We start from the raw sequence: 27693 nt of genomic DNA on the forward strand, positions 1-27693 counted from the left end.
GGCAGGGGCGCTGGTGGGTGTGGCCTAGGGACAGGGTGTGTGGTCTGGAGAGGCATGGAGAATCCTGAGGTACATATAGAGAGGCATGAGGTGGGGGGCGCACACATGTGACCCTGTGCCTGAGGTTCCCCAGCCCTGTTTTAGAAGTCAGTGTGACATCTTACACCAGGAATGCCAAAGACACAGCAGCCATATTAGGGAGGATGACCAGATGTTTATTTTGCACATTACATATAAGCCATTTATATGAGTGAAAAGAACAGGTTATATAGCATCGGGTGTCCTTAGCTTTCCCCAGCGGATTTTCTGTTATTGCCTTACCCTTTTCTAACACTGATCCCCAACCTGCCTGCCTTTGAGTTGCAGCCATTTCACATTTTCCCAGCAAACAATTTACGAAGCAAGCAGGCACCTAGTCCTCAAGAGAAGCCTCCGCTGCTAGACCTGACGTAAGCCCCTCTTTTCCCAGGGCTAGAATCAGCTTGCAATGCTTGTCCAGAAGGCTGCAACAATCCCTTCCAAGTCCATCTCACTTGCTCACCCAGTTGGTGCAGAGTGACGGGCCCAGTCAGCTGACTGGTGTCTTCCCCCTGGTTAGAAAGAAGTCTTGAGCTCAGCAGGTTCTTCTTCATGGCCCAAGACAGTTCCAACCACAGCATTTCCCTTTACTCTCTTGGTTAGCTGGACTGACTATGAGATTTCTGGAGACTTCGGGATGTCTGCTGTGGTGAAGGCACTTCTGGTCAGCTGATTGATCATATGACTGCATAACGTGCATTCTGTGCACCAACAATCATACTGCAAGGATTGTGTGTAGCATTAGGAAATCCTATGGACTCATTCAGGGCCGACCCACCCATGGGGTAAGTTGAGGCAACTGCCTCAGGCGGCAGGATTCAGAGGGGCAGTGGATCCCAATATAGAACTTTAGTTCTCCTTTGCTCCTGATGTCAATCTTCACTCCCATCTTCATCCCCGGTGGGGAGGGGAGCGCCATTTTTTGTTTTGCCTCAGGTTTCAAAATGTTTGGGGCTGGCCCTGGACTCATTGGTCTAACATGGAAAGTTTTATCTTTCTTGGTAGCTAAAGGGGATTTTTGCTTAAGCATGAAGGTTCTCTTCATCTGCAGTGGGGAAAGAGGACTGAAAAAGACAGCTTGTGCATGTTTTGCAAGAAAAGCAGACTTCATGTCACTGGAGTTAACTGGGTAGAAGCAGCCTTGAGGAAAATAATGGGTTGTTGCTGATTTTTAGGATGCTGATAATGCTTGGAGTAGCCTACTTCCTTTCTATCTCTTCTCTCTGTTAATAAACTGAAATTAATTCACACTTCCTGAAGCAGGATGTGACTGAAACAAAGCTAGGTTTCAGTTTCAATGCATATATAAGTGAAATAACAAACCAGCGTGCATCATATTACACAGGAAGCTACCTGATACTGAGTTGGACCACTGGTTCATCTAGCTCAGTATTGTCCACACTGACTGGCAGTATCTCTCCAGGGTTTTAAGCAGGGAGTCTTTCCCAGCGCATCCCCATCTGGAGATGCCATGGGGATTCAACCTGGTGCCTTCTGCATGCAAAGCAGATGCTCTACAATTGAGCTGTGGTCCTTCCCCATATTAGGCGAAACTGCATTTCTCATAGTATATTTTTGCAAGCAAACTAAATTCTGAAATATTGGAATACTGGAAACTGATGCAGAAATGTGATAAACTCAACTTAAGACTGGAAGATGGAGAAACAGAGGGAGGAAATGGAAACCGACAAATTCATCTAGCTCTAACCTCAACACAACACATCCGTACTCGCTCCTCTGAAAGAAAAGCAACCCTCTAAACCTGCTCCTGAAATTTCTTTCGAGCTCAGAGAAAGTGAGAAGTATGCAACGCTGTGTTGCACAAAATCCCAAGGACTGCAGATTTAATTCCCACCCCTTCCCTGTTTGTCAAAGGCAGAGGAACGTAGGTCAAACCACTGGTCTGACTAACTCATTATTCTCTACACTGACTGGCAGCAGCTCCCTAGGATTTCAGGTGTGGTTCTCTACTAGCCTTGCTTGGAAGTGCCATTGAACCTGGGGTCTTCTGTGTGCCAATCACCCACTCTACCCACTGAGCTGTGGCCTTTCTACTTGAAAATATTTGGGCATTGCCAGGTTAAGCTTAAAGCCCAAGGACTGTATAGAATGAGCAGCCAGCACTTCAGAAGGTGGTGCTTTAGAGCTCCAGGTTGCTCCTTGCTGCACCCCCTATAGCTTACAGAAACAAACCATGTAAGTTGGACAAAAGCAGCTAATTCTACATTATCTGCATAATTTATACAGGTCCTGGTGTCTCATCATAGCTCAGGCTATGAAGCTCCTACTTTGCAAATGATATTGCTGCATGAATGAAGCATTCTACATATTATTATTATTTATTAAACACCCATCCTTTACCCTAAGATCCCAGGGTGGCTTACATATCTATATATGTAAGTCTGTGTATATACACACACACAGTTGCACTTTGGATCCCAAACACCTTGCGAGTCAAACGTTTTGGCTCCCGAATGCTGCAAACCCGGAAGTGAGTGTTCCGGTTTGCGAACGGTCTTTGGAACCCAAACATCCAACGCAGCTTCCGAACGTTTTGGAAGTCGAATGGACTTCTGGAACTGATTCTGTTTGACTTCCTAAAATAATCTCCTTCACCCACTTCCCTAAGGGTATTCTTGTTCTTCCCACCACAGGCAAAGTTGAAAGTTGATAGAAAATGGCAGCAAAATGAGATCGATCATCATTACCACATTGCCCGTTTTTTGATTAGAGCAGGAGAGTTTCATGAAAGGAAAGAAGCCAGCAACAGAGTCAGGAGGAACGCAGGGAAGAGGTGCAGGAGATGGGCAATGGTGGCGGCACGAGGCGCTCCGGAGGTCTCTGGAGAAACAAGAAACAACATTGTTATGACTCTATAGTCAGATTCCTCATCTTTCAGAGAAAGGGTGAGAACTCTGAAGCAGAAGGGGACAGGCACAGGAAGCTAAGAAGAGCCTGCTGGATCAGGCCAATGCCCTGTCTAGTCCAGCATCCTGTTGTCATGGGGCCAACCAGATGCCTCAATGTGTAGCCCACAAACAGGACCTCTGAGTGCAACAGCAACTCTCCCCTCCCACAGCTTCCAGTAACTGGTGTTCAGAACCATGGTGGTAGAGCACAACCATCATAAAGGTAAAGATACCCCTGCCCGTACGGGCCAGTCGTGACCGACTCTGGGGTTGCATGCTCATCTCGCTTAAGAGGCCGGGAGCCAGCGCTGTCCGAAGACACTTCCGGGTCACGTGGCCAGCGTGACGAAGCTGCTCTGGCGAGCCAGCACCAGCGCAGTGCACGGAAACGCTGTTTACCTTCCCGCTATAAAGCGATACCTATTTATCTACTTGCACTTAGGGGTGCTTTCGAACTGCTAGGTGGGCAGGAGCTGGGACCGAACGACGGGAGCTCACCCCACCGCAGGGATTCGAACCGCCGACCATACTATCGGCAAGTCCTAGGCACTGAGGTTTTACCCACAGCACCACCTGCGTCCCTTACAACCATCATGGCTAGTATTAATTAATAGCCCTTGTCTCCGGGAGACAAGTCATACATGGCTCCCACCCAAAGAATCCTGGGAACTGTAGTGTACTCCCCATCCACAGAGCTACAATTCCCAGCACCCTGAACAAACAGCAGTACCCATGCGTTTTTGAGAGAGGCAATCTGATTTAAATTCGATGTAAGTGCATGGTGTGTACACTTGGAGAAGACGGGATTAAGAGGCGATATGGCAGCCATCTCCAAACATTCAGAAGAGTTGTCAGTCATAGTGATGATGGAGCAAAATAGCTTTCGTTGCTCCACAGAGTAGAACTCAAACCAATGGGTTTAAAGTACAAAAAAAAATAATGGGGCAGAGAGGGTATTTTTGGCTAAACATAAGGAAGAATTTCCCAACACTTTTAGTTGGTTGACAGTGGAAGTGACTCTCTTGGGAAGTGGCCAGTTCTCCTTTGTAAGAAGTTTTTAAACAGAACCTGGATGGCTATTGATCAGGGATGCTTATGCAGTGGTTTGAATTAGATAACCTTTGGGATCTCATCTAACTCTGTGGTGGTTTTGGGCTAGTCACTACCTTACTGGGTTGTTGTGCAATTAAAATGGGGGCAGGGCAGGGAATGCACTGTCTGAACTCCTTATAGGAAGGGCAGATTTCAAATATAAATAAATGATGAATAAATAAAGTAGTACAGATATCTGTACAGTGGTACCTTGGATTACAAACACCTCGGGTTACAGACTCCGCTAACCCGGAAGTAGTACCTTGGGTTGAGAACTTTGCCCCAGGATGAGAACGGAAATCGCATGGTGGCGGTGCGGCGGCAGCGGGAGGCCCCATTAGCTAAAGTGGTACCTCAGGTTAAGAACAGTTTCAGGTTAAGAATGGACCTCCAGAACGAATTAAGTTTGTATCCAGAGGTACCACTGTATACACAAAAAAGACACCTGGAGACATTTTCATAATTCCTATATACTGATTCTCAAGCTGGAGAGCTTTTATTATTGTTGTGGATCATTTACCTCCTACATCATTGGAATTTAAACCCCCTTGAAAGCAAATGCCCCCCGTTTCTTACGTTTCTTTTCTTCGTCAGGCACAACAATGTATCCGTCAGGGATCCCCCCTCGGAGCCCAAGGCCCAGGGTGTTCAGCTCAGACTGCTTCTGCTTCACGATCCAGTCTCTTACGAAGGGATCGTTCTCTTGAGTCTTCAGCTCTGCTACATTCATCCCCAGCAAGTCTTTGACATCGGTGGGTTTTAGTTGCTGTGAAATGAGTCAAAGGGAAATGGTTATAGGCAATGTCTACCCTGCTGGGATTCAAAAGCTCCAACTGCGAATATAAGCGGCAAAGGATATATGTATATGTGTGTATGTGTATATGGCCCCCCCTTTCTTTCTCTCTCTTTTTCGTTCACTGAGAGGAACTTCCAAAGTGCTCCAATTGTTGCTGTAGGTGCAAGTTTGTTAGCAACACCACTCCCGGTATAGTTACATGAGAAGGCTGGGGTGTGATCTATAGAAATCCCCCAGGGACTGATAGAGAAGCCCAGTCAAAGACTGAATTGTGCTCTGATAAATTTCATTTCATTTTATTTTGATGCTCTTTCTGAAGGTCGCTTTCCACAGCCAGCCCAGGATGTTTTGCCGCTTCAGGAGAAACAGAAAATACCACCCCACCTCTTCCTCATCTTCCACAGCCCCCCTCCTCTTCTTCCACAGCCCTCCCTCACTGTTGCCTCCTCCCCTGAAGCCACAACCACTCTGTGCTGAAGGCAGGAGCAAAAGGAGGCCAGAGATATCCTAGCTATTGTCCTAAAACATCCTAGCTATTAATCCTGTTATAACATTCAAGTGGCCAAGTTTTGTGCAGCAGCAATAAAAATATGACGTATAATAATTAGCACCCAGGATTAGTGTAATGTACCAACCGATGGACATTCCTAGGTTAGAAGGTTTCCTTCTGACTGATAAATGATGACCTAGAACTGCCTTTTTATGTATATGTGATTTTACATCATCTGATTTTGTCTTGAGTTTTTAAATTTTGTAATTGGTGTATTTGCCTTGATACTGGTCATTGACTGTAATAAAATGACTTGTACTAGGTGGTGGCAGGCATGGAGGAGGAGGCAGGGTGAGGAGGAGATGGCCGCCAGCCGTATCTGCTGTCTGAGGCAACTGCCTCACCTTGCCTCATGGGCAGGCCAGCCCTGTCATCTTCAGCCCTACGGCGTTATCCCACTCACCATCACGGCGTCCTTTCGCAAGCCCTTGAAAGTGTTGATGTCCATGTTGACATTATTTTTGCTGAGCGCCCTCAGATCCTCACCCGGAGCACCTCCTGTAAGAAGAAAACTTGGTGAAAACTTGATGGTTATACATTGCCAAGCTTTCTTGAGTCAATGAAAGAGATCTTTTAGTTATGTTTAGAACTCAGTTGCAAAGTTCCCTAATAAAGGCAACTCTTTACATGTGGAAAGTACCCAACTCTTCATGGTGTCTTTAAATTCTCCAGTAGTCCCAGCTTTGGATCCAGCACAGAGCAAGCATGTCTCTGTGTCTTCAGCTTCTAGCCTGTTTCCAGTTCAGCTACTCTGGTTCTTGTTTTCCTGCCTAGCAGCTAGGTGAGGGGGCTGGAGAAAAGGCCCACCTATTAGCCTGTAGGGCGCTGTCACTTAGTTGTAGCTCCTGCAACCCAGCTCGTTCTATTGGGATGGTCTTAAGTGGTGCTAAGGTCGCCGTCTTACAAATAAACTTGTCTGACCAGGCCAGCAACCTCTGCTCTTAGATTCTAACCCTCACTGAGTACAGCACCCAATGAATTGGAAGGAGCTCAGGGTATCATTCAGACCGACCCCCATGAAACCCACAACATTGTTTTAATTTTCTCAGTCCTGCAAATAGGGATGGTAGAGAAATAAAATTTGATCCAAACCAGACATAATGGTGGTGTTCAAGGCTAGGGATGGACAAATATACCAATTTCGGTTCTCTTGGTTTCTCATTTTTCCAAACTTAAATTATCTACATTTCTGCATCAGTTTGTGAGTTTTATTAAAAACAAAACAAAACACCCTCATAAAATTTTAGTGCAAAACTTTAGTGCAAAATTCTCCTAATAAAGAGTTGCATGCAGTTGTGACAACTATATGCATACTTGCAAGAAAATTTCTCCAATCTAATGCATCTTTGTATGTTATTTTCACTATGCTGTCATGCACATACCCTAATATGTGCATTTGTTTTAAATTGACAAATTCTTCCATCTCTAAGTAAGAAGGTGGACGGGAGGGCAGATTGAGGTTAGTGGGGCAGTGTCCCCATTTAACCGAATGCATAAGCTGATCTGCTGCTTTCAAGTTGCATTTCAACAAACTGCAATGCTCAGCCTAGACTGCAAAGGTGTTTCCGAAAATGATGCTGTGACTTACCCAGGTATGGCTTGATGAGGTTATAGTAAGCAGGGAACTCGGTGTGTCGGTCAGAGTAAGCCCTCTTGGCTTTTGGGTACAGGATATCCTTGGTAGTCTGAGGACACCCACCAATGTTGAGGGTCTTGGCACTCCTGTCAAGAAAGGCAAGGAGGGAGAGGAAAGAAGAGGTGAGTGAGTCTCCGAGACCTTCCACATTTCTCTCAGCTTTGCTTATTATTCACTGGAATGAAGGGGTCGAAGAGCTGAGCTCACTAGGTCATAGAACCATAGAATTCTAGGGTTGGAACGGACGCCAAGGATCATCTAGTCCTACCCCTCCATTGCAGGAACCACAGCAAAAGAATCTCTGAAAAACAGCCATCCAACCTCTGTTTATAAACCTCCAGGGCCCCCCAAACTGTGGTCCGTGGGTCACCAGTATTTTGTTTATATATTATTTCATTAATATCCCACCTTTTTCTCCAAGGACCCCAGGGTGGGGCTGATTTAATCCCCACAACAACCCTGTGAGGTAGTTTAGGCTGAGAGGCAGGGATTGGCCCGAGGCCACACCAATGCACTTTATGTTTGTGGATTTGTGAAGATGGGAGACTGCACACCCATTACACTGAATATACATATTGAATTTTAGTTGTACTTTAATTGCTTCTTTTATTTCCCATATTGTATTACGATTGGAATTCTATGGGATTCAAATAGTAACAGAATAAAATACAATATGTGAAGAGAAATTGTGCGCTTTAAAACTGAAGTAATGCACATAACCTAAAGGCCCACGCTAGAAGACCACAAAGCCCAAGATCTTAATAATCAAGTAGCACCCCTGGATTCTGCCTCTCCCATTACCATCCCACCTGCACACTATACATGTCAGGGGCTGGTCTGGATTGGAAGACTGGGTAATGCAATTACAGGGAGATCAGTTCCTAACAGAAGAGGAGGGGGGATATCAGAAGCTGCTCAGTTGAGAGAGGAGCTACCCTGCTATGAGATAGTAGCTAAGCAACCAGAAAGGAGGGAGCAGCTGGGCAATACATCAATCAAGAGTGGGGGAGACCCCCCTCCCTCCCCCCGAACTCAGAGGTCCAAGCATGTCAGAGAACAAAGGAGACACGGGGGGGGGGGAGGAAATTCTCATTGGTGTACTTCTTGCTGCGGAAGTGGGGAGGAGTAGGCAACTGATATCCTTGAGGAGGGTTACCTGTTTGTGATTGCAACATAATGCTGTAATAAAAGGACAATAAATCTACCAAATGCTAATTAATTCTTATCGTTGAACCACCAGAAGGGAGAGGGGAACTCCCGTACTTGACAATACATTTAAAATGCTGTGATACCATTTTAACAGTCATGGCTTCACCCAAAGAATCCTGGGAGATGTAGTTTGTTAAGGGTGCTGAGAGATGTTAGGGGACCGCTATTCCCCCTCCCAGAGCTACAATTCCCAGAGTGGTATAACCTTCCCAAGGAACTTTGAGAATTGTAGCACCGTGAGAGGACTACGGTCTCTTAATGACTCTCCTCACTACAGTTCCTGATATTCTTTGTGGAGAAGCCATTTGCTAAGTGGAAAGTGGACCTCTTTTCTTGCTAAGAGATGAAGAGTGTTAAAGGAGTTTACTCACTTGATAGCATTATCTGTGATCGTTTTAAGCTGGCCTTGGGTCAAGGAGCACATGTAACGTCCCCCAACAGCATCCAGAGCTGTGGCATCAAACTGGCCTCCGGACTTGCCATACTGCTGAATAATCTCCCTGGCCTAAAAGAAATAATTTCCAACCCCAAACAGATTGGCTTGTAAGTATGTCTTACATGAGCAAAGCTAAGACACTGCTTAATGAACTAGCCAAAACTCAGCTAAGTGTACTATTTTGACCTTTTACTATTTCTACCATTTCTATCCTTGTCCTAGAAGGAAATGTTCTCAGGGGTCTCACCACAATGGCCATGCACCCCCAATGCACAAATCTGCACAAACCTGAGCAACCTTTGAAAACAATGGGTTTTAGGGCCATTCTGCAAATGTATATTTTTGGGGGAAGAGCTATTATTATTATTATATTTATTTATATCCCGCCTTTCCCCCAGACAGGGACTCAGGTGGCTTTCAGATAAAATAGCCATTGCCCAGTGCTAAAGCACCTGCTTTGCATGCAGAAGGTCCCAGGTAGGACTAGGAATGTCATTTGTCTGTAACTCTGGAGATCTGCTGCCAGTCAGTGTAGGCAATAGTGAGCTAGATGGACATAAGGCAGCATCTATGTTCCACAGCAAAGTTGCAGAGCAGCTGCTTGGCATGCAGAAGGTCCCAGCTTTAATCCTGAAATGGCCCCTGCCTGGAACCTTGGAGAGCAACTGCCAATCAGGCAATATTGAAGTAGGGTGGCTCAGTTGTCCGACATGTTATGAGCCAACTTCTATGACTTTTCCAGTGGATTTTGGTCGGCTGAACTAGTCTTATGAATGCTCTGTGCTGTCTCCACATTGTGGCTCATTCTAGCAACGTTTTATGTATTCTGAATATTCAGAAATCTGGTCTGAGGCACCAAAATGCACTGGGGTAGGCTGAAGGCGAAACAACTCATTAACTTTAAAAAGGTAAAGGATCTCTGACAGTTAAGTCCAGTCGCAAATGACTCTGGGGTTGTGGCACTCATCTCGCTTTACTGGCCGAGGGAGCTGGCGTTTGTCAGCAGACAGTTTTCCAGGGTCATGTGGCCAGCATGACTAAGCCACTTCTGGTGCAACGGAACACCGAAACCAGAGCAGGACAAGGAAACGCTGTTTACCTTCCTGCCGGAGTGGTACCTATGTATCTACTTGTACTTTTTGGTGTGCTTTCAAACTGCTAGGTTGGCAGGAGCTGGGACTGAGCAACGGGAGCTCACGCCGGTGCGGGGATTTGAACCACCAACCTTCCAATCGGCAAGCCCTAGGCTTAGTGGTTTAGACCATAATGCCACCCACTCATTAACTTTACCACCTGTTAAAAAAGCAGAGGAGAACAGAGGCATCATAACCTCTGTGTATTTTAGTCCCTCTAAAACTTTGCAACCAAATGCACCTCTTTACGCATGTAAAATGTTTCCTCATGTTTTGCTTCTAGGAAGCGATTCACAAAATCAAAATAAACTTCTAGTTTGGAAAACGAGGGGAAGAAGTAAATCTGGGGAGGCTGTGCTTTTAAGGCTGACGTTACCACTTCATCATCAGGTGCGTTGTCCAGCAAAGCAACAAGGGTGTCTGGCGAGTTGAACTTCCATTTCTTAATATCCTCAGGAGTCATTAGGCTGAGGATGCCTCCCATGCTACGGATAACCGGATCAGGATATCCAGTAGGATAGAGCTGTAGGGATTGCAAAATAAAAATCAGTGTTTGTGAACGCTGCTGGAGCACCTCTTGCCCTTTCTCAGAGCGCACATCAATCAGGAGACAGATTGCCTTATTGTGTGTGTGTGTGTGTGTGTGTGTGTGTGTGAGAGAGAGAGAGAGAGAGAGAGAGAGAGAGAGAGAGATACAGAGAGAGAGATACAGAGAGAGAACAAGAGAGTGAGAGAGCTGGTGCCCTTCAGGATTGGAGGGAAGGAATGCAGAGGAGATCAACAACAGGCAACTCCAGAGGCCATGACAGGCAGAGTCACCCCCGACGGGTTGGAAGTAAGAAGCAGGAATGTTAGGGAATTCTGATGACGAAGAAAAGGGGAGAGGAAATGGCTGGTGTTCACTTTTTCAACCCGTGTGCAGAACAGAAACCAAGTGAATTCAATCGATATTTGCTGGTGCTACAGCTTTCCATATACAAACAACACATAACTGATTATGCCCCCACCCGCAATTTGCATTATCTTTCCTTTGCACTGAATTCATGGGGTGAAATAACATATTGACAACCTAACTTACACAATTAACTATTTATATTACATTAGTTACATAATTTCATGACAGCAAGGCAAACAACATGGCATTTCACAGAGGATGAACTGGAGCATAACAGAAACAAGGCTGCATGAGACTAAGGCAGGATGGAACAACAACAACAACTTTATTATTTATAGCCCACCCATCTGGCTAGGATTCCCCAGCCACTCTGGGTGGCTTGTAGCAGAATAGTAAAAACATGATAAAACACTACACATTTAAAACTTCCCTAAACAGGGCTGCCTTCAGATGTCTTCTAAAAGTCAGATAGTTGTTTATTTCCTTGCCATCTGACGGGAGGGTGTTCCACGGGGCAGGTGCCACTGCCGAGAAGGCTCTCTTCCTGGTTCCCTGTAACATCACTTTTCACAGTGAGGGAATCAGCAGAAGACCCTTGGAGGAGAACCTCAGTGTCTGGGCTGAGCAATGGAGGTGGAGACACTCCTTCAGGTATACTGAGCCAAGGCCATTTAGGGCTTTAAAGGTCAGCACCAACACTTTTAATTGTGTTCAGAAATGCACTGGGAGCCAGTGAAATCCTTTAGGACTGTTGTATTATGGTACTGGCAGCCACTCCCGGTCACCAGTCTAGTTGCTGCCTTCTGGATTAGTTGCAGTTTCCGGGTCACCTTCAAAGGCTACGTAGAGCGCATTGCAGTAGTCCAAGTGGGAGATAACCAGAGCATGCACCAATCTGGCGAGACAGTGCCAGGCAGGTAGGGTCTCGGCTGGTGTACCAGGTAGAGCTGGTAGACAGGGAAGGAAAGGGAATCGGTGCCACTTTTCCTCCCTAGTCAGGAGACAGGCAGGGAGAGGGCTTGCTGCGGGCAGGCTGAGATTGGTGGGGCAGTGACTCATTCACCTCAATGAATGAGTGGGGGCAGAGTGAAAGAGACAGAGAGAGAGACAGAGAGAATGCAAAGCCTCAATCTACTGACCTGCTTGGACCACTCTCCTTTGCCTGCGGTCTCAGATGAGCAATGGCTGAACTCAAGCCCCAGTTCCATGCCCCTCTTAGCAAACTATGAAAGCCAAAACATCAATTACCCGGTCCAGCTTTTCTTTAAGCACCATCAACTGCTCCTCAGTGAAAGCATAACTTGAGATCTTGTTGAGATTGGCCTCCAGGGTTTTGTCATCCAAGCACTGGCGTAATTCCTCATTATCGTAATAAAGAGGCATCAGCTCATCATCAAGCACCTCCTGTGTTATGGTCTTATCAGCTGGGCATCCTGGGAAGGCAAGACTCAATAGTTAACCAGGGTTGAAGAACTTGCACAACTGACAAGCCCGTGTGGATGCAAGAACATCAGAAGAGCCCTGCTGGATCCTATCAAAGTTCTGTCTGCTTAGATCCACCCCTCTTGCTCCTCAGCCACAAGTGATTCAGAAGCATAGTGCCTCTGAATCAGGGAGTACAGACTATGTGCTGTAGGGTGCTCTCTGCTAAATACGTATTTGGAGAGAGGCTAAATTCTGTGACCTGTATTAACTATGCAATTAACTATGTGGGGCTTCCCTTGTGCTTGATATGGAAGCTGCAGTTAGTGCCGTATGCTACAACACAGCTGCTGGTGGAAGTGAGATCCTGTCTGCTCAGAGCTTTGCGCTGGCTGCTGATTTTTTACCAGGCAAAGTTCAAGGTGCTACTGTTAGTATATCAAGCCCTTAATAGCTTGGGACCAGCTTGCTGCACTGCAAAATTCAGGGAAGTCTGAATTTTGAAGGGTGGCTATGTTTCACTTTGTGTGTTGTTTTGGAAAGAGCGAATTAGGTAGATTTGCCTTTAGATGCAAACTGAATTTCTTCCTCGTCCCTAGCAGGAGTTTCTGGTCATATGGAGAAGACTTCAGGAATGCCCCCTCTAGTCCCCTCACTGCAAACTGAAGTGGCAATCTAAAGTCTGGCAATATAAACAGCATCTGTTTCACATATATCCATGGTCCATTTCTGGTGTCTTCAGGTGTCCTCCCTGAAACCCTGGAGAGCCACTGGTAGTTAGTGTAAACAATACTGAACTAGATGGACCAATAGCCTGTCTCAGTATAATGCAACTTTCTGTGTATCCTATGTAACAGCTTTATCATGGGATCTGCTGTTTGTGTTAATTGGCTCCAATGCTACCAGAGAATAGCTCCAGGCTTAAAAGCAGTGTTGCTGTATACCTGAATTACGTTTCACCCTGGAGGGGTGAAGGTTTTTCACAACAGACGCCAGCTGTCCTGTTGGCATATGGGTACGGTGTAAGAAGTCTTTCAGCCATGGTTTTAATACACCCTGCAAAAGGAAAAAGAAACATCTATGTGGTGAAGGATGTAAAATCTAGAAAATCTATGCGATTCTCAGTTAGTTAAACTGAATGCATAGAATCCTTTCCTTCTCCTGGATTTGGGGTTTGGTAGCATGACCAAGATGGCTATTTTTCAGAACAGAATACCGCAGCAAATAATATGAAAATGGTGATGATGTTAGGTTTATCCCACCTTACCTTTCAAGATGGCGAACAAAGTCATCATTGCACAAAGCAGTTACAAACAGTTCAGTATAAAGTCACAGCAAACACAAGACCCATCGCATGAAAGATGGTTATTGATGAAGAATCATGAGATGTGACCTTTCCCTTGCCTGCTCTCATTTACAGAACTTCAGTGGCAGCACTAGTGATGGAACATTAATGAATATTTTGTGTTCTGGTTGGTTGTTATATATCAGTTGGCTTTTGCTTTAGCAGTCTCCTGCACAGGAAGGATAAAGGTTTACAGTTGGAAGTTTTGCACAGGAGGGTCAAAAGTTTACAAGGGGATGTTTTCTCAGGAGGTTTTGCACAACATTTTTGACTAGGAGCTTGACAATTAAAGGGAAACAGAAATTTAACAAGGTGTCCACTCTCCTTGCAATTGACTAAAGGTTGGAAGAGAGAGTGTATATAAGTTGAATTTGAAAATAGAGTAGAACAAGAAGTTGTGGAGATAAAGACTTGAAGAGGCTAGGCTGCTTAGGTTCAATTTATGACATTTGTGACAAAGATAAGTGAGGTCCACAATAATTCCCACTTACAATTTCCCCATCCTATTTTCCTGGCAAACAAACACGACCCAGAGCACAGCACTTCAACAGAGACTTAAATACCCTTTTGCTTCCCCTTGATTATGGGGGGGGGGGGAGAGAGAGAGAGACTTACTGCAGGAATACTTTGTAGGATACTGTGATCAAATATAGGGAGCAAACCACTCAGTTCTTCCAGGGTAGAAGTTGACCATGTTGAAGGAAGCCTGAGCGGAAAGAAAAGGGAATGGAAAATTACCAGCAAGCTACATATCAACACAACGGAACTCTGAAGTAGGGGCATGAGTTTCACGGAGAGAGAGAGTTTAAAGGATGTTCCAATCAGAAGCAATGTCTGTGACATTTAGAATATAATTTCTCCTTCTTTAGGCATTGAGCAGCTGCAGAACACAAGGAGGACAAGGCAGCAGGGGCACTGCCCTCCTGCCACTGGTGCTGCATTTGCGGGTGAGGAAGCAGTGAGATCAGGGAAGCTTTAGGTTGGTATTATTGGGACACCTGAAGGACACCACCAAGACAGGCTCCCCCAACCTCACAGCACTGCTGCCCTCCCTCACTTGCTCTTGCTGGTGCCGTATAACCCGATGGAATACTGCAATGCCGCTAAAGATGAAAAGGATATAAAATAAAAATGCAAATGTTGCACGACTGCATTTTGCAAGCACTAAACCAAAAGGATCCAACATCAAGTATTTGTCATTTAAAGCCTTGGTTTCAGATGCAGAACCTGTGTGACATTGCAAGATCATAGTTACTCCCTCTAGATCCATTTCTGCATGGTGAAATGAAACCTGTACTGTGTAAATTGGTGGTTGCTTTTCGTTTGTGTGAGATTCAGGTTTCTTAGACAAAACCCACCTTTCAGCTACAGAGCATGGCTTTTGAAGCTGTGAAATTTAGTGGTGGAGCATCTACGTTCAAACCCTGGCATCTTCAGGAAGGGTGAGGAATGTCTGAAAACCTGGAAAGCTTCTGCCAGTAGGTGACATGGTAATAGCCTAACTCGGCTTTTTAGGTATTATTCTATAAACTGACTCTGTATCTATGTTAGGCATGGCTTCCTCTTAGGGAGCGTAGCTTTTGCTGCAAATATAACATTTCATGGTGAGCATTTCCAGTCAAAAACCCACAATTCTAGCTTTGAAATGCTGTTTGCACTAGTAAATGCAAATGAATTAGGTTCAGTGGCAAGCCAAACAGATTTCTGACAACCAGTTTTCTTTTCAGGAGAATTCAGAAGACTCCAAAAGAGCAAGCAAGCAAGCAAGCAAGCAAGCAAGCAAGCAAACAAACAAACACCCTGCAGTGTGATCCTACCCAAATGAGGTTCTTCCACTGCTGAGGAGAGCTGGGATTGCTTTGATTTGTTCGGGTGTGAAAGACTGGCACTGATTTAACTGCGTCAGAAAATTGTTGCCGGATGCTGCAATGTAGTCTGCACCAAGATCACAGACTAAGTGGCCCAGAATTGCCGCATCTTCCTTTGTTACCTGTAGGTCATGGATGTCCTACGGAAAATCATTTGTAAAAAAATTGTGTAAATTTCTTAAAAAGAGAAACTATCAACATCTTAAAATAATTTAGTTGATTAATAACCAAATAATCAAATATATTTCATCAAATTAGTTTCTATCTGTATTCCTGTATAGGTACTATTATGAGATATTTCAGAAACTGGGAGATAACTTGAGTAAACCAATACTTGCTGCCTTTCAATTTCCCATGAAAACACACCAGGACTTTAGTAGTCTAAAATCTGCTTCACCTATTAAAATTGGCCCTCATTGATAAAAAGTGTCTCTTTACAAATACGCAAATAAGCTAGAACAATAGTTGATTCATCTACTAATTGTATTTTTTCAGTCTGGAGAAGAGAGATAAAACCCAGCTTCTATCATGTGATATCAGGTGATTATTGGCAAACTGATTGTATTTCAAACTGAGGTCATGGGCATAAGAGATAAAACTGAAGTCTGTGCTGTGAAGAGTATTTTTTTCCAGGGTGTTCTTGAGTTAAATTGAAAGTTTCTTGGTCCAGATTGCCACTTATTCAGCACAGACGCAAGCTTGAATAAATGCTTTTGCTCTTATAGCTACCTAAGGTGCCAGAATTATACTTCACTTACCAGGCAAGCTAACGCCTCTGACAGAAGCTGTTTCCGTTGTGGGGAATCTTTCTCCAGGACATCAATATTGGCTTTTCCAACGCGAGTGACATACTCCTTGCAGTTTTCACCTGCTGCAAGGTCTGAAGGCCTAGAAACAAGAAAGGATTAATGAATGTTTGTGCATATGGATTGACTCTCCCCACTCTGTGTTTAATACACCGCTGTGCACACCCCAGTCTCCAAGTGGCAAAAATATTTCAGAGGTTCTAGTGCTTACTACTGGTTTCCTTGGAATGAAGATAACTGGAGACTGTGGTGTCTTTTATTAAGATGGTGGTTTTATTTGAACATATATACAACCTGAGCATAGGATGGAGGGGCTCACAGCATTAGTACTCCAACAGATCTTGCTTCTCCATTAGGTTGCTGAGGGAGAAGGTCTCCCCAAACCATAGCTTTGGATTCAGCACAGCAGAAGACAAGCCTCTCTGTGTCATTCCGGCTCTCAGTATCAGCCAGACTAAACAAAAGAGCATCCCCTGGCTTCTTGTTCTATTATCTACAAGACAGACGAGGACGTGGGGAAGAACCCGCTTCCTCCTGAAAGAGCATCACCAGCCAGTCATCTCCATAGCAACATGACCACTCTTTAGTCATGTAAAAGCAGGGTGCTTACAAGCCCGGCTAGGGCCAATGTCTTAACAAAGAGACTAGTGTGGCCAGTACAGTAGTTCCCTCTGGTGGATTCCAGCCTTACAAATACACAATCACAAGCTTGGAAGGAACTCATGGATATCATCCAACCCCACCACATCTTATAACACTACTCTACATTTACCTTAAAAAGAGAAACAAGTCTTTAGGGTAGTTGTTTAAATCCTCTGGGGGTCCACTGAGCAGTACCCTCTTGGCTAAGCAGCTCAGCTGAAAAACAAACCAGAACATTCTGTCAGCAAGTAGAAAGAAGTACAAGCAGGTCATTTATTTCAGAAAATGGCGAGGGGATTTCCCCTTAAACAACAACAACAACAACAACAACAACAACAACAACAACAACACGCCCATCTGTGGTGGTTTTGCAGCTGGTTTTGCTAAATTTAAGCCCCAAAAGATTTCCTTTGCATATGCCACAATACCTGAGGGCATTGGGCTGGCTGAGAAGATTAGGGCAGACTGTAGGGACATACATACATACATACATAATTTTATTTGTATGGCGTCTTTCCACAGTTCAAACCATGCTCAAGGTGGTTTACAACATGAAAAAACACACACTACCTAACTAGAAAATAACAAAATAAATAAAAAATTAAAAATATACAACCAAACTGGACAACTTCCACATAAATCACAAGATCTAAAATAAAGATACAAAAAACCCACAGCAACAACAGCAATAATCTCTCCAACAAAACCCCACAAACAACACCAAGTTCCTCATCACCTGCTACCTGAGGTGGTCTCCTTACCCTACCTAACTGAATGACTGGCCCCAATTCTGTTACTATCTTATCCCCAGGAACACACACCAAGGATTAAAGCTGAGGCGGGAGATCTAATTCAGGTCTTTGAAAATACTTGCAAATATTGATCTCAAAAAAGGCTTCAAGATGCATGCAAAGAAGCCGACCTGTTCTTCACTCAGCTGAACGTTCTTCTGCCTCAGAACGTTGAGTAGCTGTTGGAATCTCTCATCATCCATATCAGCAGTGGCTGCACAAGTAACACCTTGCAGTATGGAAGGGGATAGGCTGAAAATTCAAGGGACCATAAACAATGAATAGATAGTTGTGAAGAACATCACCAGTGGTTTTTAAAAAGTGAGGGGCTCAGTCGAATGTGTATGCAGAAGAGAGGTGGGGTATCTTCTAACCTTTCTTCTCTTTTGCCTTTGAAATACTTAATATGGAGGGCTCATAATTCGATCAGGGGCACCGGTGGCTGGCAGAGCCAACTAATTCTTGTGTTGTGGATTTGACGGGTCAGTCTGGATCGGGGTCAGCAAACTTTATCAGCAGGGGGCCGGTCCACTGTCCCTCAGACCTTGTGGGGGGGCAGACTATATATTTTTTTTTTGGGGGGGGAGGAATTATGGAAGAGCACCACAAGCCCCGGTGGCTGCTTATCTGTGTCTTGTGAGCAGCGGAGGGACGATGAGCGGAGCACGAAAGGGCTCTGAAGAGGGATGCTTAAAATGGCGGCCACTCGAGCGCTGCTGCTGCTGGCAGTAACAAAGCCCAGCCCCCTTCCTCCTCTAGGCAGGGCGTTGAGAAGCTAGGAGGAGGGAGGGAGGCGCCGCCGCCATGCCGTGTGAGGGAGAGGGAGGGAGAAGGAACGAATGTGCGTGCTGGTGATCCACAAGGCGATTCCTGGACCATTCGCGGGCCGGATCCAGAAGGCAATTGGGCCTGATCCAGCCTGCGGACCTTAGTTTGCCTACCCAGGTCTGGATGATGGCCTGAGTCCCTTACAATTCTTGGGATCCCGTGCCCAGTGAGGGTTAAAATTGAAGAGAGGAGGCTGCTGGCCTGGTCAGACAAGTTGCTTTGTCAGAAAATGAACTGGCCACTGAAGTGTCCTCATCAGCATCCCAAAAAGAATGAGCTGGGTTTCAAGAGTTACAACTAAGTGACGGTGCCCTCTAGGCTAATGGGTGGGCCTTTCCTCTCCTCTCTAGACCATTCCCCTCCAATAAAGCCACCCATTTGAAAGAGTGCTATGAATAAATGTGGCCTTTTTTCCTCAAAGAGGAAAAAAGACCAAAAAAGAAAAAGAATATTAGGGGTCAGCAATACCTGTGGATTTCAGGGACCCTCTTGATTATATCAGGAAACAACATGGCAGCCTATGGGAATAAACCAAGAAGAACATAAACAATTTCCGTTAATAACAAGGACACGTGATTCCTCCTTGATGTCCAGGAGGTGTTGGAAATAAGGGTGAGTCATCTCCCTGTCTCACCTGTTCTGGGGTCCATGGCTTGTCATTGAGATCTTGAATGTTGAACGTGTCACCAGGGACCAGCAGTGATTTTGGTATATAGGGAACCAGACCATCCGGGGTGTATTTCACCAGGTCGTTAAATCCCGCTGTAGCAGCAACCAGCTAGAAAACAAAGTTATTCTTCATGGGGGCAAACTTTTGCTGAACTGGATGACAGTCCCATCTAGCCCACCGTGGCTGCTTTGTTTGTTTATTTAAAATATGTATTGATGACTCTTCATCTGCATATTCCTGGGTGGTAGGCAAAAGTGTGAGAACAATCCATCGGAATATAAATATTAGGGGTGTGCAGATGGACAAATGTGGTTTGGGGGTGCTCTCCACCTTCCCTGAGTCAAAGCACAGTGTCAATAAACTGCAATAAGTCAGATCAGGGCCCTCACAAAACCTCATATCACTTTAAAATGAAAACTGAACCAAAATTCTCCCCTATCCCTAAGTGGCCTTAGGAAGATCCAGGTTAAAATACCTACTGGTCCACAAAGCTCACCGAGTCACTATTTTCCCACCTGTCAGGGTTGTCTTGGTTGGAAATGCAACATCAGGGATCATTCAATTGATAATTTGAGGTTAATCCTGCTGGAGTTAAAGTCAACTAGCTAAGAAGTGCATGGGGGAAGGTGTTGCTTAGCAGTGCAGGCACTGGTAAGATTTTTCCTGAGGTGGCATGTGCCTTGAGGTGGCTGTTGTAAAGGATTACAATAATTATAATGTATGTGAAGTGCTTTTAAAAACATGAAAGCTGTTATTATTAAGCCTCTCTGTCAGTTCTCCTGAAAGGCTGGAAATTTTGAGCTCCCCCTCTCCTTGAAACCTTTCCATTCTGACAGGTCAAGGATCCTGTAACTAAGAACTAGTGCTTGAGTTTATTTTTCCCCTTCTCGCTCCCACCCCCTTTCTCTTTTTGTGCTGTGTCTTTCAGATCGCAGGCTGCTCTGGGGGTTTGGTTTGGCTGAACAGAAGAATTTTTTAAAAACCATTTAATAAATAATAGCATTGAAATGCTACAATAAGTTAACAAGAAAAAGAAAGGCCTCACCTTTTCCACAAATGCTGTTTTCAGAGTGGGTGGCACGGTCTCCAGCTGCTTGGCAAAGCTTGGGACTTTAACAGCGTCCAAGACCACCTGGGCAGGTATGGATTCCAGGCTGGTGTGGCTCAACCCAACCACCAAACTCCCAAGTGCTGCAAGGCTCTGCCCATCCTGAATCTGTAAATAGGAAACTCTTAGCTGTAGGAACCAGGTTGGTCATCCAATAGTCAACTTCACGCAGAAGACCGAATTGGTGGTTTGGAGCTAGGAGACACTGCAAGCCCACCCTGAGTCATGTTCTTAAGGGACTTCCTCATGAACTTTTTTTTTTTTAAAAAAATATACTTTTCATTTTACAACAAACACAAAAAATAAATTTGGATTATTCCACATCATAATTTGATTCCCCACCCCATTTTTGTGGTTTCTTACATTTACAGTATACTGTTTTTTACTGCATGTCCACATTAAACCTATTTATTGTTTATCCCAGATAGGCAATATATGTTTTTTTGTCACTGCATGTTTTTGCTTTAATCCTGCTAAAGTCTTAATTTGTTTACAATAGATTGTAAATATTCAATAAACGGTTTCCATGCTACATTAAAAAAAAAAATCATCTTGATTTCTTATTCTGCCAGTAAAAGGTAAAGGTAAAGGGACCCCTGACCATTAGGTCCAGTCGTGGCCAACTCTGGGGTTGCGGCACTCATCTCGCTTTATCAGCCGAAGGAGCCGGCGTACAGCTTCCGGGTCATGTGGCTAGCATGACTAAGCCGTTTCTGGCGAACCAGAGCAGCGCACGGAAACGCCGTTTACCTTCCTGCCGGAGCGGTACCTATTTATCTACTTGCACTTTGACGTGCTTTCGAACTGCTAGGTTGGCAGGAGCAGGGACCGAGCAACAGGAGCTCATCCCGCCACGGGGATTCGAACCGCTGACCTTCTGATCAGCAAGTCCTAGGCTCTGTGGTTTAACCCACAGTGCCACCTGTGTCCCAACTATTCTTCCAGTAAGTTTCACCATTTCTGAGTATTCTAATAACTTCTGTTGCCATTCTTCTTTTGTCGGGACATTTTTCTTCTTTCTATATGAGCTTTTGACCCATTTCTCCTTGGACCGATTTCTTATCAGTATCATTCTGACCTGCTAGACACAGGGGCCAATGTGCACATAGGAAACTGCCTTCTGCTGGGTCAGACCATTGGTCCATCTAGCTCAGCATTGTTCACATTGACTGGCAGGGACTCTTCAGAGTTGCAAACTGGGGACTCTCCCAGTCGTTCCATTGGGGTGCTGAACCTGGGAACTTCTGCATGCAAAGCAGATACTCTACCACTGAGCTACACCTCTTCCCCCAAGATTTGCCAAATGGGCAGCTCCTGTTGCCAAAAAACCTTCAACTTCTGGCAGAAGTTCCCTGTACCAGGTGAGACGTTTTTCTTCACTCCCATGTCTCCTCAAGGTTCCTGCTCAGCTGTATGTATTTCATATGCAAGGGGACAATGTTCTTCTCACCTGGTATCCAGAACTGAACAGTTTTTCCAGGATGGCACCAGCCTGTTCAGGGTCCCAGCCATGAACTTTGCTCAAGGAAGGCAGAGAAGAGGCTAGCATGCTGCCAGGGATGCAGTTCTCAATCTGCTGCACTGAGAGTCTGAGAGCCTTCTGTCCCAGGGAGTTCAGGATTGCTGGAGAGAATGTGTCACACTGGCTGCCTGGCAAGCCAGCAACCTGTTGGCAGAACAAGAATGAATGACTCTGGGCCCAGACTGAAGCAGAGGGGAATCACATGTGCCCAAAGAAGTCATGACCCCCTGAATCCATCAGTGTTCCAGATTAATGGAAGCTTGGGAGCAAGCTTGTTTTCTGCTGCTCCAGAGGATAGGAGCCAAACCAATCGACTCCAGCAACAAGAAAGGAGATTCCTACTAAACATAGGAAAGAACTTTCTAATGGTGAGAGTTGGACTCTTCTTCATCAGAGAAGTGGACTCTCCTTCATCAGAGGCTTTTAAACACAGGTTGGATGGCTATCTGCCAGGGATTCTTTAGCTGTAATTCCTGCATTGCTGGGTTGGGCTGGGTGAGCATTGAGGGTTTCTATTAGCTCTACAATTCTGTGATTCTATGGATAATGAACCAGAAGCTGCAGGGCACCAGATGAGGAGCTGGAACCTCCCATACTATTGGGGCCCATAGATTCAGAACCTGGACTGTCACAGAATCTTCCCTGACCCTGAAGAAGCAGGTGCCTCCCACCACAAATCACCAGTCTGGCGACACCAGGGTGTGCACGCTGCAGGATGAAAGAGGTGTGTGTGTCTTCAGACTAGAGGGTTTGTTTGTTTCATAAAATTTATACACCATGATATTGTAAAAAAATAAATCTCAACAGGATTTACAGAAAAGATAAAACAAAATTACCAATAAGAAGAATTAACACCAATAATTTAAAGACCTTTGCTTCTGTTGGCGTGAGTTGTTTATTTGGAGCTGTCCGTGGTCCTCAACCTTTGATCTGCCTTGACCTCCAGCCTTGCTGCCTTCTCTCTGTGGGTTCTGGCTGTCTCACTTATATTCTAAGCTTCTTTGGGCAAACACCTGGACTCTTTGAAGCCCACCTACCTTATCCATACCAGTCATTTTTGAATGTTTTGTCTGTCTGGAATTTGATCAGCTGTAATGATGCCTTTGTGCTTGGCTGGATGGGGAGGGTGGTATCAAATGAGTGGCCTTTTCTCTTTCTTTTTCTAAATGGTAATTCTGACTGGTCTTCCTTGGCCATCTGTTGCCACAGAGCTGGAACAGTAATAACAGCCTGGCTTTTTTGGTGCTTATTTTACATGGAGCTGCAATGAACTCCAGAAGAACATAGGAAGCCGCCTTATTCTGAAGCTACATTCACACGAGCGTGAGACTCTTAATCTAAGAGTTGTGGGTTCAAGCCCCATGTTGGGCAAAAAGATTCTTGCATTGCAGGGGGTTGGGTTGGACTAGACAATCCTTGTGGTCCCTTCCAACTCTACAATTCTATGATATCATTTGAAACAGTCATGACTTCCCCCAAAGAATTCTGGGAACTGTAGTTTGTTAAGGGTGCTGAGAGTTGATAGGAGACACCCCTGTTTCCTACTCAGAGCTACAATTGCCAGAGTGGTTTAACAATCAACCCTTCTCAGGGAACTCTGGAAAATGTAGCTCTGGGAGGGGGAAATAGGGATTTCCTATTCCAACTTTCAGTGCCCTTAACAAACAACAGCTCCCAGAATTCTTTGGAGGAAGTCTACACTGACTGGCAGAGGCTCTTCAGGGTTTCAGGCAGGAGTCTCTCCCAGCTATACCTGGATTGGGATTGAACCTGGGACCTTTTGCATGCAAAACAGGTGTCCTACCACAGAGCTACAGCCCCCCCCCCCCCATAGCAAGAGGAAAGCCCAACAAGTATGCACAAGCCAAGAAAATACTTACTGGAAACTTCAGCGCAGAACTGGCAGTAGCTGCCATCACCCAACCTGAAAGACACATAAGGCTTCAGGGGGAAAAACCCACACACCTCAAATGCAGCTCACCTTTGGAAATATGGCCCAGCAAATGTCCTTTGTCAAATGCTTCTTTTGCTTCAGCAGCAAAAACAAATAAAGTCCCCAAAGCTGTTATTTGCTCTGCTTGGCATAAACTGGGGCTCTGACAATACAGCACTTAGGTGTGTGATGCTAGAAGACAGGCCTTGGAGGAGGCACATGTTGTGCACCTTCCCCCCCCCCACCACAGTTGGAAAAGCTGGCCCTTCCAGTAGGCAGAGTGGGGCAACTCCTGGGCCTGCTAAACTAACAAACTGCTGTCCCAGGTGTGGTGGAGAAGGCAACCTCACTGTTGGAGTTTATTTATTCTGCTATTCTTTTATTGACCGCTCTTTCCCCGTTTTTCTGTGACCAATCTCGGTATCTCAGTAGAGAACTTGCTGCTTTCTTGGCAGGCAGATGCCAGAGCCCAGCAAGCAGCTGCTTGCTCAAATCTGCTTGTCAGACTTGCTCATTTGCGCCTGAGTGACATCAAATTTTCCATCATCTCCCTAATATGTATTTTGAAGTACTGATAACCAATGGCTTTTGTGCTTTTACAGAGTACAGTGGTACCTCAGTTTTTGAACATCTCGGAAGTGGAACATTTCGGTTTTCGAACACCGAAAACGTGCAAGTAACTGCTTCGGTTTTCGAACGCTTTTCAGAAGTTGAACATGCCACACGGCTTCCGTATTGAGTTTTCCGGAAGTAAATGCTTATGGCAGTAACTGCTTTGGTTTTCGAACGTTTCAGAAGTCGAACGGGCTTCCGGAATGGATTACATTCGAAAAATGAGGTACCACTGTACCTTTACTAGCAGACCAAGCACCCCCTGACTTTACATTTGGTGGGAGACTGGAATTTACTGCAGAGTAAATTAATACAGCACAGAATTGGTGGGAGAAGAGCTTTCAACAATGTACCATACAAATGTGGAAGGTGGTTCTCAGCCAGTCATCCTTAGAATGAATAATGGGGCATTAGAGGTGTCTCCCTCTTTCTGTCCATAAAAAAGCTGGAGGGTTTACAATTAATAACATATAATATAAATAACATGCCCTCCTATCATTTGCTTTTGCATGCTCTAATTTTCTTCTAATTATATGATGGCAACACCCAGATGTGAATCCATAAAGAAAAGGGCTATACTGAGGCCCAAATTAGATGTTCTCTTGAATGAAGCATGCAGCTGGTTATCTTGTTTGTCCTAAAATAAACTTAGGTGTGCACAGGAAAGGAAGGCTGATCTCTTCACTCCTCACTGCAGTGAGATTTCCTCCCAGCCCACACAGCTAGGAGCATTAGGGAAATGTCTAAAAAGGTTTTTAAAAAGGACTCCCCCCCTCCAAAGAATTCAAAGGCCCCAATCCTCCCCCGTTCCCCAAAAATCTCTCCCATACCTTGTCAAAACGTTTACTTCCTTCAGAATATTTTGGAAGTTTTCCCCGAACCCAAACTGGAACTCCTATTTTTGCTCCTGCTCCATGATGAAGTTTTGTGGCAGTTTAGAGACCTGAGAAACCTCTCTTCAGAGGATTACGAAGCTGCTTTTTGCCTCTCATATTGCCCAAGCAGGACTCTCTAAAATTTACCTCAGCGCTTTGTTGTATTTGGTTATTTGTTCACAATTTATAGTTCACCCTTCAGTGGCCTGTCAATATTATCTAAAATTCACCTCGGCGATTTGCCGTGTTTAGCTACCGCTATTTGTTTTTACAATTTCTATTTTGCCCGTCATTAGCCAGTCAATCTTCTCAGGTTGGCTCAGGTGAATTTCAGTGACATCTTGGGAGCTGATAGCATCCAAACATAACTGTACTCACCAAACATAACAATGCAAGCAAATACTCTTGATCGACGCAGCATTATTCCAAATGGGTCCCTCCCCATGGTTAAATCTGCTCTCTCTAGGAAAAAAACCACACAAAGAAATAAATGAAACCTATTTCAGTTTTGGTCATAATTTTCTTCAGGTTTCCCTGATCATCAAAAGAACAGGAAATTCATTAGAAAAGCAGCATTAAAGGCATTCCAGAATTTGCAAACACAGAGACCTCAGCAGCGATGGATTTAGGCAATTATGAGTGGTTCTCCAGCTCAGGGCACTAAGCTAAGGGGGTGCAAAATAATAATAATATTGATAAGATCCATGGCTTTTTTCCAGCTGGAACATGCCGGAACTCAGTTCCAGCACCTCTCAGGTGGGTGCCATTGTCATTATAAGAGAATGAGGAAGGCATTCATGGTGCATTGCAGCACCTCTTTTTCTAGAAAAATAGCACTGTGACGATTCATTAAAAAGCAACTAGACCAAATAGAATTATTCTGAAAATAAGAATTTTTTGGGGGGGGGGGGATGGGCCAAATTTTGTCCTCGCTCAAGGCTCCAGAATTCCAAAGTCCACCTTTGACCTCAGAAACTGTGTCCGACTTACCAAACCCACAACACCTTTGCTTCTCTTTAAGGATTTTTTTAAATTAAAAAATGCTTCTGAACCCCTCTTCATTTCAATGATGTCAGAGCAGTTCAGTGCATTAAAAATCCATATCTTGAGTCTATGTGTAACCCTGTCAGCTTTAAATAATAATAGTAGTAATATTTATTATTTAGATAGCACTTCAGCTGGTTCTCGCAATGTGAGCAAGTTTAAAAAATGGACAGGGCTTGATGGTGAGCTGCAGTTTAGATGAGAGATTGGTGGAGAAACGGGAAAGGGCAGGCTTCCCTTCAAGCAACAAAACTCGCCAAACTATCTAGCAGAGGGCAGGAAAGCAGAGCATGAAGCATCTTTTTTGAGCAAGGTACATACCTGCTTCCTTCTCCTCGTGTGCTGGGCTGAAAGTGACAGACTCCAAGTGCTCTGCTTTTCCTTATGAAGGCAGGGTGTGACCCCTCTGCCTCTAATACCTTCATCTGAAGTGAGAGGACACATGTCAAGTGCCAACCGCACCCTGTGGTTTGTGGGTTTGTTTATTTATTTTATTTATTATTTTTTAAAAAAACTTTTCTTTATTGGTTTTTCGTAATGATAGAGACAGAAACATGTTCCTTTCCTCGCTCCCTCCACCCATCTCTACAACTCCCCTGACATTGTCCAAAAAAGCATAATTATATAAGACATATTAAAGGCAAAACAAGAAGTCACATTTAAATTATATATATGAATGTATCATTCCATAAATTACAGTAAGTCTTCCATGGTCTATATCCATGTTTCTTTGTTAAACCAATTTTATTAAAGCTGTCAGGTTTTTTTAAAATGTCATTTCCTCTCAAGGATCTTGTTGGTTAATTCTTCCATCAGAATTAGGCCCCAGACTTGTGCCAGCCAGATTTCAAATAAGTCCATATTCAAGGATCTCCAACTCCTAGACACTGCAAGGTGAGTTGCTGCCCTAAGGTGAATAATCAACCAATAATTTATCTTTAAGGACTTGTGCTTCCATAGCAAAGCCTGAAAGCAAGTTTATTCAGTCAAGCCATTAGCAAAATTAAGCATATTTGGAGAACCTTGGATCAGTGGCGGAGGAAGTGGGGTGCGATGGGGGCGAGCCGGCGTGGGTGTCACCACTCGGGGTGTGTGTGACAAAATGCCGGGTGGAGCTCACCACAGAGTCTGCAGTGCGCCTGAGCCACGTATCTCTCCTGGGAGAGACGTGGTGGCTTGGGTGCATGCAGGCTCCGCTCTGCCCAAACAGTCCGCCCGCTGCCTCCCCCCCAGCTGTAGGGCGGCTGAGTGGGAGGAGGCAGGCAGACTTCGGAGGCCCCACAGTGCACCCTGTCCCTATGGGAGGTGCGCTCCACCCCTGCCCCAGGGGCCCGAGTGGCTTACTCTGCCGCTGCCTTGGATGAGTCAGTTTTCACAGCCACAGATCTGTGGTTATCAGGGGGCAGCGCATCAGGCAGGAAGAAGAAACAGAAAGGCCAAGACCTGCCTGATCAGTTGCTGCATCTTCCCAGAAGAAGGTAGGTCCAAGGCTG

General features: G+C 45.0%; 1 protein-coding gene across 2 annotated transcripts; it reads right to left on the reverse strand.

Moving 5' to 3' along the window:
• Positions 1-194: 194 nt before the first annotated feature.
• LOC310830974 (mesothelin-like) lies at positions 195-27683 on the reverse strand. 2 transcript variants are annotated; one of them, XM_083710832.1, is made up of 21 exons: positions 27648-27683; positions 26522-26625; positions 25535-25618; positions 23617-23660; positions 20152-20322; positions 19071-19214; positions 18905-18954; positions 17740-17860; positions 16948-17033; positions 16128-16257; positions 15319-15509; positions 14117-14207; positions 13101-13212; positions 11983-12167; positions 10216-10362; positions 8642-8775; positions 7014-7147; positions 5829-5923; positions 4656-4845; positions 2787-2919; positions 195-1301 (listed from the first exon to the last, which is right to left on the reverse strand). In XM_083710832.1, the coding sequence occupies exons 3-20, from the start codon at positions 25599-25601 to the stop codon at positions 2822-2824; spliced, it is 2190 nt and encodes a 729-aa protein (XP_083566958.1). In that variant the 5' UTR covers positions 25602-25618; positions 26522-26625; positions 27648-27683; the 3' UTR covers positions 195-1301; positions 2787-2821. The 2 variants fall into 2 exon arrangements, with proteins under 2 accessions (XP_083566958.1, XP_083566957.1); XM_083710831.1 differs by lacking the exon at positions 27648-27683 and adding an exon at positions 21665-21880.
• Positions 27684-27693: the final 10 nt, after the last annotated feature.

Source organism: Podarcis gaigeae, assembly GCF_964106915.1.
Source record: "Podarcis gaigeae genome assembly, chromosome: 14".
NCBI classification, from domain to species: domain Eukaryota; kingdom Metazoa; phylum Chordata; class Lepidosauria; order Squamata; family Lacertidae; genus Podarcis; species Podarcis gaigeae.

Bases quoted from the DNA above. Each gene is read 5' to 3' on its own strand.
- LOC310830974 (XM_083710831.1), bottom strand. From the start codon at position 25,601: ATGGGGAGGGACCCATTTGGAATAATGCTGCGTCGATCAAGAGTATTT. The intron at 18,955-19,070 runs GTGAGACAGGGA...TTATTCCCATAG, and splicing joins AGCCATGGACCCCAGAACAG to GCTGCCATGTTGTTTCCTGA. The intron at 7,148-8,641 runs GTGAGTAAACTC...CTTTCTTGACAG, and splicing joins ATCACAGATAATGCTATCAA to GAGTGCCAAGACCCTCAACA.